Consider the following 14,412-nt stretch of genomic DNA (forward strand, 5'->3'; position numbering starts at 1 on the left):
GCAGCATTTCTAGCAGTGGCTCTCCCACTAGGACGTGGTGGGGGGCCCCCCAGGTTCCAGCTTCCACCATGATGCCCGACTCAGGCTCTGGTCCCTCTGTCCCCCTGCCGGAGGGCTTCCTGCTTTGCTGACATCTGGTTTTGGCTTCTTAGTGCCCTGTTGGCCTTCACAGCTCCTCCACCATCCATAAAGCCAGTTCCCAGCATTGAATTCCCTCTGTGGGAGATCCTGAGTGGTTTCATTATCCTGCTTACCCTTTGACTACTACCTAGGTCCTTGGTATATTTGTCTTAGCCCTGGTAGGACAGCTCCTTGATGCCAAATGTTTTATTGTCACAAACATGCTTTTTAAAAAGCTAATTCAGACCAAGCATGATGCATTAATGCTAATATGTCATCTCAGTGGGTCACTGTGAATACTTATTGCCGAAAACTCATAGGGTCAAGTCTGATACCTAATCACTTAGAAGGACTTAGATGCACTTTTCTCAATGGACTTGAATCAAGCAGAACATTTTCTCTTCAAAGGGTGAGCAAAGATGTCTCTCGAAGAAAAATGCAGGTGGGATGAGGTCATTGTACCTGTAGCATAGGCACAGGAGTGGGGTAGACCTGGATGCCACCCCCAGATCTTCCAGGTATTAGCTGACTGAACCCAGGCCCTCTGTGCCTCTGGCCTTAGTGTTCTCAAGGGAAAATGAGATAGCACAGATAGAGGTGCACGTGTGCACGACACATGTAAAAAGCCTGACGTAGGAAATGCTTGGTCTTGCCTTTAGGGCTGCTTTTCTTGCTTTGATTCTCACTAATATTACCGTGCTACTTCTTTCCCTCTCCTATTTAACCTAATCATTTGTAAAATGAAATTCCTTTCCTGTGCTTTCTCTAAAGCACAGCTAAGGTGAAATTCTTAAAAGGAACTTCACTTGAAAGCCAAGGGAAAACAAACAGGAAGTAAGCAGATCCAAAAGCAATAAAGCCATGCTTATAATGGAGGGGTCCCTGAAAGGCACTGGCCAGTGATTTTGTTTCTCAGGGACCTGGACTGCCTGTGTCACAGATGCCCTCTGTCTCACCACGTCTGGCTGCTAGGCATAGAATATGAATTCTCGCTTAACTGGGTGTAGTGTCCCCTTTCAAAGACAAATTTTTATTCCCCCAAAATAAAACTTTCCCTGCTTTCACCCTGCATGGGTTCCTTGGAGGTTTTATTTAAATAAAAGGACTGTCCCCTTCTCAAAGCCATCCATTCATTGTGTTATCCCTAAACCTACAATCTTTGAGCCAGAAAAGGCTCTGAGAACGCTGCCTTTCAACAGATTAAACAGCCTCTGGTCCTGGAACCAGTACTAGGATTATCAGACTGAATGGCAACCTTGCGTACATTTTATCTCTTTAGAAGTTGCAAATCAAAGGAACAATTGTGGTTGAAGCCTGATGCTTCCCTTGCTTTCGTAATACTTTTCTTTTGAGGGGTCCAAGGAATCAAAAAGGGAACTATACAAATTAACTAACCTAGGGACCACTTTTCGCATTTTGTTCAAATATAGCCACTTTTGTAGAAACAAATGAAAAGATTCAATCTTCAAATAGTGTTTTATTGCACCTACCAAAGAATAAATATTCATCAGTAATCCTCAAGCATGGACATCTTCTTGACCTCTCTCCCAGCCAGGCTCTCAAATAGTACGGCAAAGGAAAGTTCACTTTTTCCTAGGAAAGAAAAGGTTACCTCAGAAGCTAATCCCACATCCATCTACTGTAGACCACATATACCTGCACCTCTTTCTTCTAAGACAAGAAGAAGAAATGGGTTTCTATTATCTTCAAGAATAACCAGAAGCTTCTACAACTTACCTACATAACCAGGCATAGTCCTAGACATATAAACCAACCTGTGTAATGTAAAGAAGTGGGATACGTGACTAATGGGAACTCACAACTCGGAAATAATCAGCATGTTTTAACCACACACATTTCCAGGGCCCTGGTGCACGCTGGTCTGGTGCTTTTGAACACTTTTTCCGGTGACTTGGGATCACACAACTCCGTCTTCTTTGAGGAAGTAGTACAAACACAGGGCACGGTCACTCTCCCAGCTAAAGGTCTGCCCTAAGGGGATGTGGGCTATTTCTGGGCAAAGTCAGTCTCTGTTTAAAGCTCCTATTGAATTGAATCAGATTGATATTCCTTGGTCTATGCTGGTTGTAAACAGTGTGCTGCTAAAATACTACAATATTGCTTGACACCTGTGCTTTAGTGATTTCAAGAGGAGAAAAAAAAAAGTCTCCTTGATGCCCCGGAGGTGAGGGAAATGTTTAAGTAAGTCAGTGAGATTTCAGTCATTCAGAGTAAATAGGCATCTCATCTATGCTTTTCTTAAAGCTTTGTATTTCGTCCCCTATTTCCTTAATTCTATTGTAATGTCAAAGCAGCAGCTCATCTTAAATTTGCTGTAGATAAAAAGGAAAACATATATTTATACATGTGTATTTGTATTTAGGTGCATAAAGTATTTTAAATTAATATTGACTTTTATTTCCTCCATTGATTCTATTTTTTTTTAATTAGGACCAGAGGGAAAATCTACCAATTCATTTTCAGTGTAATGGCTTGATGTTGCAAAAAGTAGGGTTTTTAGTATAAATAGTGTAATAATGTCTGTATTAGGGGTTTTTTGTTTGCTTTTTTACTGTTGTACCAAATTACCACAAGCTTAGTGGCTTAAAACAACACAAATTAATAATTCTACAGTGCTGTAGGTTAGAAGTCTGAAATGGGTCTCACTGGGTTAAAAATAAAGGTGTTGGCAGCCAATTCCTTCTGGAGGTTCTAAGGGAAAATCCATATATTGCTGCACCTTTTCCATCTTCTAGAGGTTGTCTTCCTTCCTTAGCTCTCAGTCTCTTCCATCAGCAAAGCCATCAAAATCAGGCCAAGTCTGACTCACGCTGCTGTCTCTCTGGTTATAACACTTTTGCTTCCCTCTTCCATCTTTTAAGAGCCCATATCATCACACTGGACCCACTGGGAAACACCAGGATAATCTTCCTATTTTGAGCCTTAATCACATCTACAGAGTCCCTTTGTCATGTAATCTAATATAGTCACAGGTTCTGGAGATAAGGATATGGACATCTTGGGGTAGGGGGATGCATTATTCTGCCTATCACAATCTCATAACTAAACATGCCATCATCTCCTACCTTCTGGCATTGATGGTCCTACCACCATCTTTGACCACACCTATCTTTCTCCTCCATCTGGAAATGCCATTGCCAGATATTACAGAGAACTATCGGGAGGGGTTTGGGAGGACTAACGGACCTACCTATGTAGCTGTGTACCAAGGGATTTTCCTGGGATCCCAATTCAGCAGCTTCATCTGAAGAATGTGGATAATGGTGGGAGCTTCATGTAGATCCTAGAGCTGTTCTGACAGGCATGGAATCCTGAAAACTGTACGGCACTTTGCAAATGAAAGAGATGGTACACTAGCTGTCCCTGTGGGTTCTAGGAACTTGAGTACATAAAACCACCAAGAAGGATCATTTAGAAATTAAAACTTTTTTTTTCCAAAAGTACAAATTGCAGAAAAAGAATCTTAACTACATGACAGAGGATGAAATCGCTCATTTCCATTCTAAATCAATACTTTATCCCCATCCCCTGAGATAGGTCATTTTAATCTCCATACATGTTTATCTTGTTTCGCTTTTTCTTCTGCTCTGATGTTTGTTATGGTTTGCATAGATATTGATTCCCTTCTCATTAAGCCTGCAAACATCTAATCATTCCTATCTGTTTGGTTTTTTCATTTTTAATAATTTATATTTAAATGTTGGCAAATTGAAGGTCTAATTTTGCCCTTTGAATGCCTCTGCATTCAAGTTATTCAGGCAGATTTTATCTCTTGTTTTTTTAATTCTATTTTGAGTTTTATAAAAATGGATGTTTCTTATTATCCCCCCAACCCATAATTTTCTTTAGCGAACTTTTTTGTTTAATTTTCTTTCGCCTTAACATTTTATTTTTCAGACACCTCTCATTGAACCTCACGTTCCTCTTCGTCCTGCTAACACCATTAGCAAGGTAATGGGATGTAGGTGGGGTGATGAGCTGTCAGAGCTAGCTTCTTAGGTAACCACTGGAGGTGGTCAGTATGTCAGAGCATCACATCAGGAAACCTTGGATACATTTTCTAGACACAGTAAATATTCAGTGTGTTTCAGTTCTTAAATAAAACAGCGACATGTCAGACAAATGAACAATGTAAATGTGTGAATGAGTTGTATTTGTTCAAGCCAGAGTCAGAAAGTGATTTAAGTATTCATCTGGTTTGCTTTCCTTCTATAAATTCTCCTTCCTCTGCTCTCACCTGATTAAAATCCAGGTCCCTTCAGAGAAGATCCTCAGGGCTGGAAAAATTTTACGAAATGCCATTCTTTCTCGAGCACCTCACATGATAAGAGATAGAAAATATCACCTAAAGACATACAGGTATGTGCAATAATCCTAAAGGCTCTGGCCCCCTCAGATTCATGTGTAGTGAAATGGAACAAACTTGCGTTTTCTTGTTTTCCATCCATGGGCAGCTTGTTTTATAATCCTCCAGGTTCTGGAAGATCTAAGCTTGTCTTTGATCCCTGCTTAACTTTAATTATCCTTAATATTCCCAGCAGTTATTCCTAAACTAATTTGCTTGGACATTGGTTTAATTGTGATAAACAAAGAGAAGAAAAAAATTTTTTATTTGTTTGCTAGTGTTTTCTTAAGGAAATTATTAGATTTAGATGAGATTCAACTAACATTTACTGAGCATTTATTTGTGCTTGAAGCCCTCTGCCAGGCCATTTTCCATATGTTATCTTATTTTACCCTCACCACAACCCTGCTGGGTAGGTGTTAGGCCATTTTTCAGATGATAAAACTGAGGCTCAGAGAGATTAAATAGTTTTCCTTGTCCAAGTCACAAGTCTAGTGATTGGCAGAGCCAGGATTTAAACCAACCAAACTTGGTTGATTTCCAAGTGCAATGATCTTTTCATTCATTCTATCATTCATTAATTCCACAACTGTATTAAGTACTTACTGGGCACCAGATGCTATTGTGTTCCAAGCCCCAAGGATACAGGAGTAAACAAAATTATACAATGTTCTTTACAGAGTTTACTTTCTACTGTAGGATTTCATTCTAGTATGCATATAGTGAGACATACAACTCTGTATCACATCTGTAATCATTTAGATTAAGGACTCATAGCTGTCACTGGAGTTCAGAAAGTATTTAGTTGAATCTTCTGGGATGACTGAACAGTGGTAGGTCAACTGAAGATCCATGTTTGATTTGGCTTTTGATTATTTTTCAATTCAACAAGGATTTAGGAACTGGAATGGCCTATGTATGGCACACAAGCCTTCACTCTCTCCTCACACCCATGGATCACCCTCATAACCCTCTTTCAGCAATCACTCAACTCTCCCATTTAGCCTAGACATGACCTCAGAACCCATCAGACTTGGCATGAGTGAAAACCCATTTGATTCACATGAACCAAATTCATAAGGCCCAAGGAAAAGCTAGATTACAAATTTTAAAGTTATCCTGAAAGATACATATCTTTCTAGGGACTATCAACTATGATAGAACCTATAAAATTCGACCTGATTCACCCTATAGCAAAGCTTCGAGTACATGTGCTTCAAGATCCAGTCTCTTTCCCAAGGACAGAGATGGGAAAACATGGCAAACTCTTCCTCTTTGGATCACTTTTTCCGTACTCCATGCAACCAAACACTCTTCTGCTTGTGCTTGTCATGAATATGTTTACAAGACCCAAACTGACAGTATATTTGTTACATTAGCTGGCCTCTTCTTGGATAGAATTTTGGAAATGAGCTGGGATTTGAGAAACACTTTAGTCTTATCAACAAGACACCTTCCATTTCTTAAGACAGATGGTTCATCTAGCCCTTTTAATGTTGATATTTACTAACTACCATTTTGGATGTCTGCATTTGGAACTCTCCAACCCTGGAAGTTCATTCTTTTGGGAGTCTGTGGTCTCTACACACTGCTATAATTTTAAAGGAAGGAAAGGTTAAAAAAAAATAATCATGTGTCACCTGTTCCCAGAGAGAGTTAGAACACTTTAACTCATTAAGTGAATCTCAAAATCTAATATGGCTGAAGGACCTTTTTCTTTCTAAGTCTTTATTATTTTTTCCCCTGACTTAAGATGTGACTATGCTTTTCCAAATGTTGACTTGCATTAGGGAAATTCCATTAAAATATGTCATCTTCGTGACGAAATGGAAACCAGGAGTCAAAAACCATAAACCCTTTCTTGCTCCATAGTACTGACATTTTAAATCCCTGAAATATAGGTGTCATGTCTATTCCACACCCTATGACACAAATTAATGACCTGTTGGTAATAACCCATGCACTCAACTGGGCGCCGAAGGGATGACTTCCTTTTTCTGCATCCCAGTTTGAGTTCCTTGCCCCACACCTTGTACTTCCCAGTTCCATCTCTCTCCTTCCTCCTCCCCACCCACTTACATCATTGCTGCAGTAGTAGAGCATTGAAGTCTCCCCAGATGCAGTATCATCCCCAGTGGTCTGCTGTCGATTCTAAAGTGGCTAGAGATCATTAATGCAGAGGAAACGCAGTGATTCCATCAGCCGCAAGTGGTACAGCTATGTGTCTTTGTTCTGTATTCTGACGGCAGGATTCTCATACCCTGTACAAGGGCCCAGGTGCTCTGGGATCATCTCAATTCCTTTTAGTAAAGATAACCATTGGACTAAAAGCCACATGGAATTAATTTTTTATTCTTTTATATGACTTTTCCCATTAAGAAATTCTCAAATTAGAAGAGGCATGTTTTGACAGGTCATGTGTTCAGAATGAATAGTAACTAGGTGCCTCCTTTGCTCATTGAAGTTCTTTATGGGGGTATAGACTGTTTTCAGAGCAGCCCTGGAAACCTGATGGTCTTCTCAGTACATCTTCCTTGTGAAATATTCCAGGCCGGACCTGAATCAGGGCATCCCAGGAGCTTGGACAGATCTCTAGAATATTAGAACTGGAAGTGGCCTTAGAGGCCATCTTTTCCTCCTTGTTTTTTTACAGATGAGAAAACTGAGAACCAGAGGGTTTCAACGATATGGCCACAGTCACATAGCTACTAACTAGCAGGCCCGGTGCTGTATCTCATGACCCCTCCCAGGCTAAGCCTCTTCCTAAAGTGCACAGCACCAGGAAACTCCTCCAGTTTAAACTAGAGAGGAGCTCCCTGAGCTCGACCCCAGAGATGGTGCCATCCTTAGGAGGGGAGGGGAGGCCACGAGTGACACAGACCCAGCTGCTCTGTGACATCCTGTGTTGTCCCCTGGGATCCCGTCCTAAGGCTTCAAGATTCCATTTCCGCCTTTGAGCCATCATGCCACAAACACCTTCCCTTCCCTCTCACCCCACCTCAGTGTTCCCTCGTATGTGTGTGTGTGTGTGTGTGTGTGTGTGTGTGTGTGTGTGTGTAATTATATGTTTCCTAACTAATACATGTGGTCTGCCCATCCTGACGGACTTATACAGAGGGGCAACTTGGGGGTGAATGTGTGACTATTACAGAAAGAGTGTGGAGCTCCTCAGATGACGGGCTCTGCAGCAGTGCTCATGCTCATTACATAGGACTTTTTTCAAAGAGATTTGCATCGCTAATTGCTTGTTTCTCCCAACACCCCTCTGAGGAAGATCAGTAGTATTACTTGAAAATATAAAGTGCTATATAATTTTGCACTTATACAGCGCCTTTCATGGAGCACCTCCAAGTGCCTCACAAACATTAACTCATTCCTCACAAGGCTCAGGTGAAGGAAGTCAGAATTTTGCTTTGCCTTCATTTTACACTGAGATTTTCTGGGACCGGCTCAGGGCAAAAGAGTTTCTGGCCCTGGGATTAGCTTGCTAAGATAATGTTCCACATCTCATGGCCCTTCAGTCTCCCCCCGAGCTGCAGTTTGTAATGCTTTTTCATTGCCTGGAAGGTTCCCTCATGAGCTGAGTGGTTCTGCTGGTTTGTACAAAAGTTTGAGAACTGGAGGCCACATCATGCCATGCTTTGTTGGCCCTGAGACCTCATATGGTGGAAGAGCAGGCCCAGTGCTGTATCTCATGACCCCTCCCAGGCTAAGCCTCTTCCTAAAGTGCACAGCACCAGGAAACTCCTCCAGTTTAAACTAGAGAGGAGCTCCCTGAGCTCGACTCCAGAGATGGTGCCATCCTTAGAAGGGCACAAGCATTTCGGGAAGGTCTTTCAAAAGCCATCTCCCAGCCTTCATTTGCAAAGGGGTGACTTCCCACCATTTGTGTCCCCGCTCTCCTTAGGCAATGCTGTGTGGGAACTGAGCTGGTGGACTGGATGCTGCAGCAGACTTCGTGCGTTCACTCCCGAACTCAGGCTGTTGGCATGTGGCAGGTGCTGGTGGAGGACAGCGTTCTCAACCACGGTAAGACGAGCCACAGTCCCCGGAAAGCCCTCTGGAAATGCTAAGTGCATTTCCCCGGTAAGTTGTTGCTATACTCCCACATGGGAAAGAAAGAATTATGATCCCTTTAGAGGCCCGCAGAGCCAGCATCTTCATTTAGCAATACAAATGCAGTGAGTGGAGGCTATCAGTTGCTATGTTCCCCCATTGTGCCTTCCTAACTTGGGAGAACGTATGAAGGGAAAATGAAATGGCAACTCGAGTGCATGAGATCCAATTATGTTTATTAGTTTGCATTCACGGTTCATTGATAGTGTGATTATACTCTGAGCATAGCAATCCCGATGTGGGGGCAGAATGAAGAGCAATGAAATGTGTGGCCAGGCTGATGGCATGAAAGAAAGTAATGAAATTAGAAGCTGCCTTTTAACTGTGGTGTGATCTGGGAGAGCCAGTTTGGATACACACAGGATGACCATATTGAAGATCGGGAATGTGCTCGACAGTTGAGGTCCCTGATTGCTGCAGGGGCGATCATTGGGCAGGGTAGCTGGTCAGGACTGGAGTGGAACTGTGGTTGAACTGCTCGTGCCATTTGCTTTCAGACCACTTTTCCAAACTGACAAACTACTAAAATCATTCATTTAATTTAACAACACCTGAGAGTCTAATGATGGCTTCACCAGTGTTTCTCAGACTTTAATGTGAATACGAATCACCTGGGACTCTTGTTAAAATGCAGATTCTGATTCAGCAGCTTTGGGATGGCTCTTGAGGGTCTGTATCTCCAACATGTTTCTAGATGATGCTGATGCTGATGCTGCTGTTTGGGATCATGTTTTGAGCAGCAAGAATCTACTATTTCTCTTCATCTTTTGGCAGTGTTGGTGCTCCATCTGAAAAGGGGCTTAAAAGCTTTCAGATATAAAAGTGAGAGATTCTGAGCCAAGTTCACTGACTATCCTACCGAAATCTAAATATTTTTCTTTAAAAGGAACAAGAGACCATGAGAGACGATGGACTCTGAGAAACAAACTGAGGGTTCTAGAGGAGAGGGGGTGGGGGGATGGGTTAGCCTGGTGATGGGTATTAAAGAGGGCACGTTCTGCATGGAGCACTGGGTGTTTTATGCAAACAATGAATCATGGAACACTACATCGAAAACTAATGATGTAATATATGGTGATTAACATAACACAATAATAAAAAAAGGAAAAAAAAAACAGAAGATGTCCTTAGATTAAAAAAAATCATAATAAAAAGTAAAAATAAATATAAAAAAGGAACAAGAGAAAAAAACTTTTAAAAATCAGAACTGTCCCTTCTAGGGTTATATGACCTAGAAGCTTGGTCTAGTCAGTTTTGTTCAAACAATTAATTTTACTCTAACTTTTTTTTTCATAGCAGCCGGACACGTTTACAAACAGAACATACAGAAAGAAAGACATTAATCCTGATCCCTATAAAGTAGGGTTGTTTTAAGTCTGTACTCAAAAACCATTATAGAGCATGATCTGGCAGTTGGTTATTTTCCTGTTTGGGACACGTGTCCCACATGCTAGAAAATGTCACCAAGGCAATTTTTGCTGGTCAGAGTGCTCATCTCAGAAAAGTTGGCAGGCTCTCATAAGAAAGTGGTAGGGCAAGCCAGAGGCGGGCGGGTCTGAGAGAGCTGCGAGGTGCCTGGCCGCAGTGGGGAAGTCATGTCTTCCAGCTGCACGGCCCTGGGCGAGGTGGAGTGAGGGGGGTGAGGAGTCTCACCACTTTGCTGTCACTTGGCTCTCTTGCCCGACCCCGTCCATTTGCTTCTGGTAAACGCAGCTGTGAGGCCGAGGGACAACAGCTGACGCTCGTCTTCATGTTTCGCGTAGTGGACCAGGAGCACCATTTCCAAGACAAATATTTATTTTATCGATTTCTGGATGACGAGCACGAGGATGCCCCTTTGCCTACTGAGGAGGAGAAGAAGGAGTGTGATGAGGAGCTGCAGGACACCATGCTGCTGCTGTCGCAGATGGGCCCGGACGCCCACATGAGGATGATCCTCCGCAAGCCGTGAGTGAGAGCACGGCGGCGCCCCCTGCGGGTCCCCGGGGCCACGGGGGTGCGCAAGCACGCTCGCGGGGGCCACCGGGAACGAGGCCGATTTCAAAAGTCCCGGCCTTCACCAAGGGCCGAAGGAGAGGCTCTGAAGGGGTGACACAGCAGTGTTTGTCTCCCCTGTATTTTATTTTTGAGCCAGATAATTCCATTTCCCTTTTGCATGAGTGAAAACTGTACAGATTTTTAGCGGTGGGTTCAGGATGTCAACACTGATTCCGCCTATTAAATGACCTTTGGGCAATGACAAACAGAAACTGCTCGGTTTCTGTGCCGGACTGCGACAGCCCCTTTCTTTCTAATGCAAGAGGACGGAGGTCATCAGAACCATAGACGTCATGCCAATGCTTGCGTTCATTCATTCATTCAACACATCCTTTCCCGCGGTTCTGAACCTTCTTCTCTTCAGCTTTGAGACCCGTTCCTAGGAGAATACCACCGCTCCATTAGCGCTTCCAGGCCTCCTTTCTGCCTGTGCGATGCTCTCCCCCTTCCGTCTCAGCCGAAACCTCCTCACCTTCAGTAACAACCCATCAGCTATGCTGGAGGGTTCTGAAGTGTTTAATCAGATGGATTCAGAAAGAATGTACTGAGCCCCTGTTTCACTCAGGGAGCTCTCCTGGTTCCTCTGGGCCATACAGAGTAGCATATACCACGGCCCCAAGCTCGGGGAAACCTTTTCAATAAGGGATGACTTGGCACTTGGTTCTGAGGCCACCACACACAGGCTTATGTTTTCCTTCTGGGAATAAAATGGCCCTCCACCCTGCGACCGGGGCCAGCAGCCGTGGATGTTGACTCTGAGTCATGGGCCTGGCCAACCCCCATTTATTAGCAGGTCTTGACAAGAGTATTAAACTTTACATGTCTTGTGTGTCCACTGGGCACATTCCAAAAATGCCATGTCCCTCAGACCAACTTCCCCAAAATCTGCCCCTCAGACCAACCTACGGTACTTCTCAGTGCTTCTGTTTCCTTCCTTCAACGTATTTCATTTTTTGTCATGTTATGTTCTCTTTGTCAAAACTTTTTTTGGGGTTTTAATGTCCACCACCATGTGTATCAAAGGCCTGCCCTGATTCCAGTTAGCACCATCGTTTTTAGCTCTAGAACATTCATTCTAGTTCGGCCCCTTTAGCCTCAAAACCCTTTATTCAAACAAAAATTTTCAGAAAAATCCAAACTATCAAACAGAAAAGCCAGCACTTCACTGACCTAATTATGGGTAGCATCTGAGAACTTTACCCAGCCAATCTATGCTCTGTCTGCCCTGAAGGATCACAGGGGTGGGTGGCTGAGGGGACACGCGAGAATCATCAGGGCATGGAGAACTCAGAGGAACCCCATTCTAAACCATGCTTTCTTTCACATCAGCCTGCTTTTCTCTCTCCCTTCTCCATACACCTTTGTCCCATTGTCCGGATCCATCCCATTTTTGCTGTCACTTTTACTCAAGCCAACACCATATAGTGGTTCTGGATCGGAAGTGGGACAGCCTCCTAAGGGGTATTTGGAAATGTGGGAAGATGTTTTGGTTGCATCAGTGCATGAGGGGGCACACTTTTGCCATTCACTGGGCAGTGGTTTGGACCAAGGGATGCTAAACCCACCCAACAATACCTAGGACCCTACAAAATAATGAGCTGCCCTGAAACTAATGCTCCTGTTGAGAAACACTGCTGTAAGCTGTGAGTTTCTGAAAGGCAAGGACACGTCTCATTTTACTTCATTCATTCATTCATTTAACCAATATTTGATAAACACCTATTTTGTTCTAGATACTATGTTTAGTTGTTAAGGTTGAAGCAGCGAACAAGAAGGTTGCTCCTCCTTCCTGGAGCTTTCTGCCTAGTCCAAGAGACAGACCTTAAACAGTTATGCAAGGAATCATTTTATCATAGCTGTAGTACATTCTAGTACAAAGGAAAATGTAGTGTCTATTAATGGAGTATAATATGGAAAGGGGGATTTAATCTGGCGTAGAAGTTAGAGAAAGCCATATTCCTAGCTCCATGCATTCCACCCAATAGACCATCAGTAAACCCTTGCTGAGTGAATTCATGATCAAATGAATATATAGTCCCAGCTAATGTGCCCTCAGCTCTTAGTTGCTTCAAGAGAAGCAGAAATGCCATTTGATTTACAAAAATTTTTGAGCATGGGCCAAAGGGGTTCTTTAAAAAATGTAATAAAATTGTTCCTGCCTTTGGAAATTTTATAATCCAGTAGGGGAGGCACTCCCAAATTAGATTCTGATGCAACAAACATTTATTGAGTGCCTGCTGTGTGCAAGAAACATTCATGCCAATTGCTTGATTCATCCTCACAAGAGCCTGAGAGCTGGTTTCATGAGTGACCCGTAGAAATAGGAGCCTATGCTTGTGCTTTTTTTCTTCCATACAGCACTGAATTGCGTGGTCCTTGGCAGCCCAAAGGTTGTTCAGAGAAAACTACATTCCAAAGGTCGGATTTTTCTAGTCAATCACTGGAAAGTACAGGTTTCACCAGTATTCCAAGACACATCATTTGGGTGTCCTTGGGCCTTCCCCATCTTTCCAGGTTTTATGAAACTACAAAATTGGAATCGAGCTGGTAGTTCTTCTGACTCAGTACTCTTTTTCTTTCTGTTGGAATGACAGCCCTGAAGAAATAGGAAAGTGAAGAAGAAAGAATCTAATTTGGGGGGACAGACTTTCAAATTCTACACATACACATACACACTTTTTGGGGGGTGGGGAGAGTCCGATAATAACTGTTGGAGCTTCGACTTTATTTTATTTGAGTGGAAAGAGAATACACTTAGTTGATCAAGAATTGCCAGGATCACTGCTATCCTTAAAGAGACCAGCTGAGCACTTTGCTCCTGGAAACTTGAGGGCATGTTTAAAGGTCCTGGAAATGTTGACTTTTTACTGCCCAGACAGCCAAGTCATTAGGAAATGTGGAGGCATGAGATGCATTGGCTCCATATCGACCGGGGCAGGACCCCCCAATTTTTTTAATTCAGCACAGCTGCATTTTATAATAGTCACCACTGCCAGAGAGGCTGCAGAACTCTGATAATTACTGGGAAAGAAATAACACAATATTCTTTGATGAGAAGATTACTTTGAGAATTTGATTGTATAATGAAGATGTTGCTTTGAAAGGTACTTCCCATTGTTCTGAATCTGAGACTCGCTAGCGAAAAAAAAAAAAGTGTCACTTGTTTTGACAGGCTACTTAGAAAAATTCTCTGTTTATTACATTAACTGCAGCATTTTAACTGTCAAACTATGAAAGAATGTTCTGTAGTTTAAAAAACAGAATAGAGCTTCAGGGGAAATTTTTTGGCATACTCTTGTTGCTATTGGTATTGAAAAAAAAACATACATTCTGAATGTGAAATTAGCTTTTTATGTGGTGGCAGGCAGAGTGACTCACAATGCCCATCCTGGTTTCACAGGTGCAGACCTGGATGGCACTGGGGGGCAAGTACCATAGAACAATGACAGTTTGACAGTGTTGCTGTCGCAGCTCGCAGGCAGGGCCATCAAACCTCAAATGAGCTCTTGGAGCTAATTGTTTTGATTCAGCTTTGTTTATAAGTCTAAAAACAAGAGGTTACCCTACAGCAAGTAGATACAGTGGAGCCCCTTGCCAATAGAAATGTTCCTTCTGCTTACCTTTGAGCAGAGACTTTGGATAGGGGGCCAAGGGAAAAAGATGTAGAGTGACCAGGTGAGCGGGATCTTATAAGCTCAGGGGAGCCAGCTGGATAAAGAGGCTTCAAGAACACAAAGGGTTCTGATCATATGTACATGCCTCTCAACCTCTTC

The 14,412-nt window shown here is 42.8% G+C and overlaps 1 protein-coding gene across 18 annotated transcripts in view; it reads left to right on the forward strand.

Moving 5' to 3' along the window:
• The window catches only part of RAPGEF4 (Rap guanine nucleotide exchange factor 4), a 295,155-nt gene that overhangs the window by 206,449 nt on the left and 74,294 nt on the right, over positions 1–14,412 (forward strand). For 15 of the 18 annotated variants that reach the window (XR_003519020.2, XR_003519021.2, XM_027588682.2 and 12 more), the window contains 4 exons: positions 4,039–4,092; positions 4,394–4,500; positions 8,394–8,515; positions 10,366–10,549. Coding sequence is in view for 16 of the 18 variants with exons in the window: in XM_027588682.2 (XP_027444483.1) it covers positions 4,039–4,092; positions 4,394–4,500; positions 8,394–8,515; positions 10,366–10,549 (467 nt within the window). In the remaining 2 variants the exon portion in view is untranslated. The remainder of the gene's footprint in view (positions 1–4,038; positions 4,093–4,393; positions 4,501–8,393; positions 8,516–10,365; positions 10,550–14,412) is intronic. The other 3 variants (XM_027588684.2, XM_027588698.2, XM_027588699.2) reach the window with 1 other exon arrangement.

This window comes from Zalophus californianus, chromosome 3 (genome assembly GCF_009762305.2).
Source record: "Zalophus californianus isolate mZalCal1 chromosome 3, mZalCal1.pri.v2, whole genome shotgun sequence".
Taxonomy (NCBI): Eukaryota; Metazoa; Chordata; class Mammalia; order Carnivora; family Otariidae; genus Zalophus; species Zalophus californianus.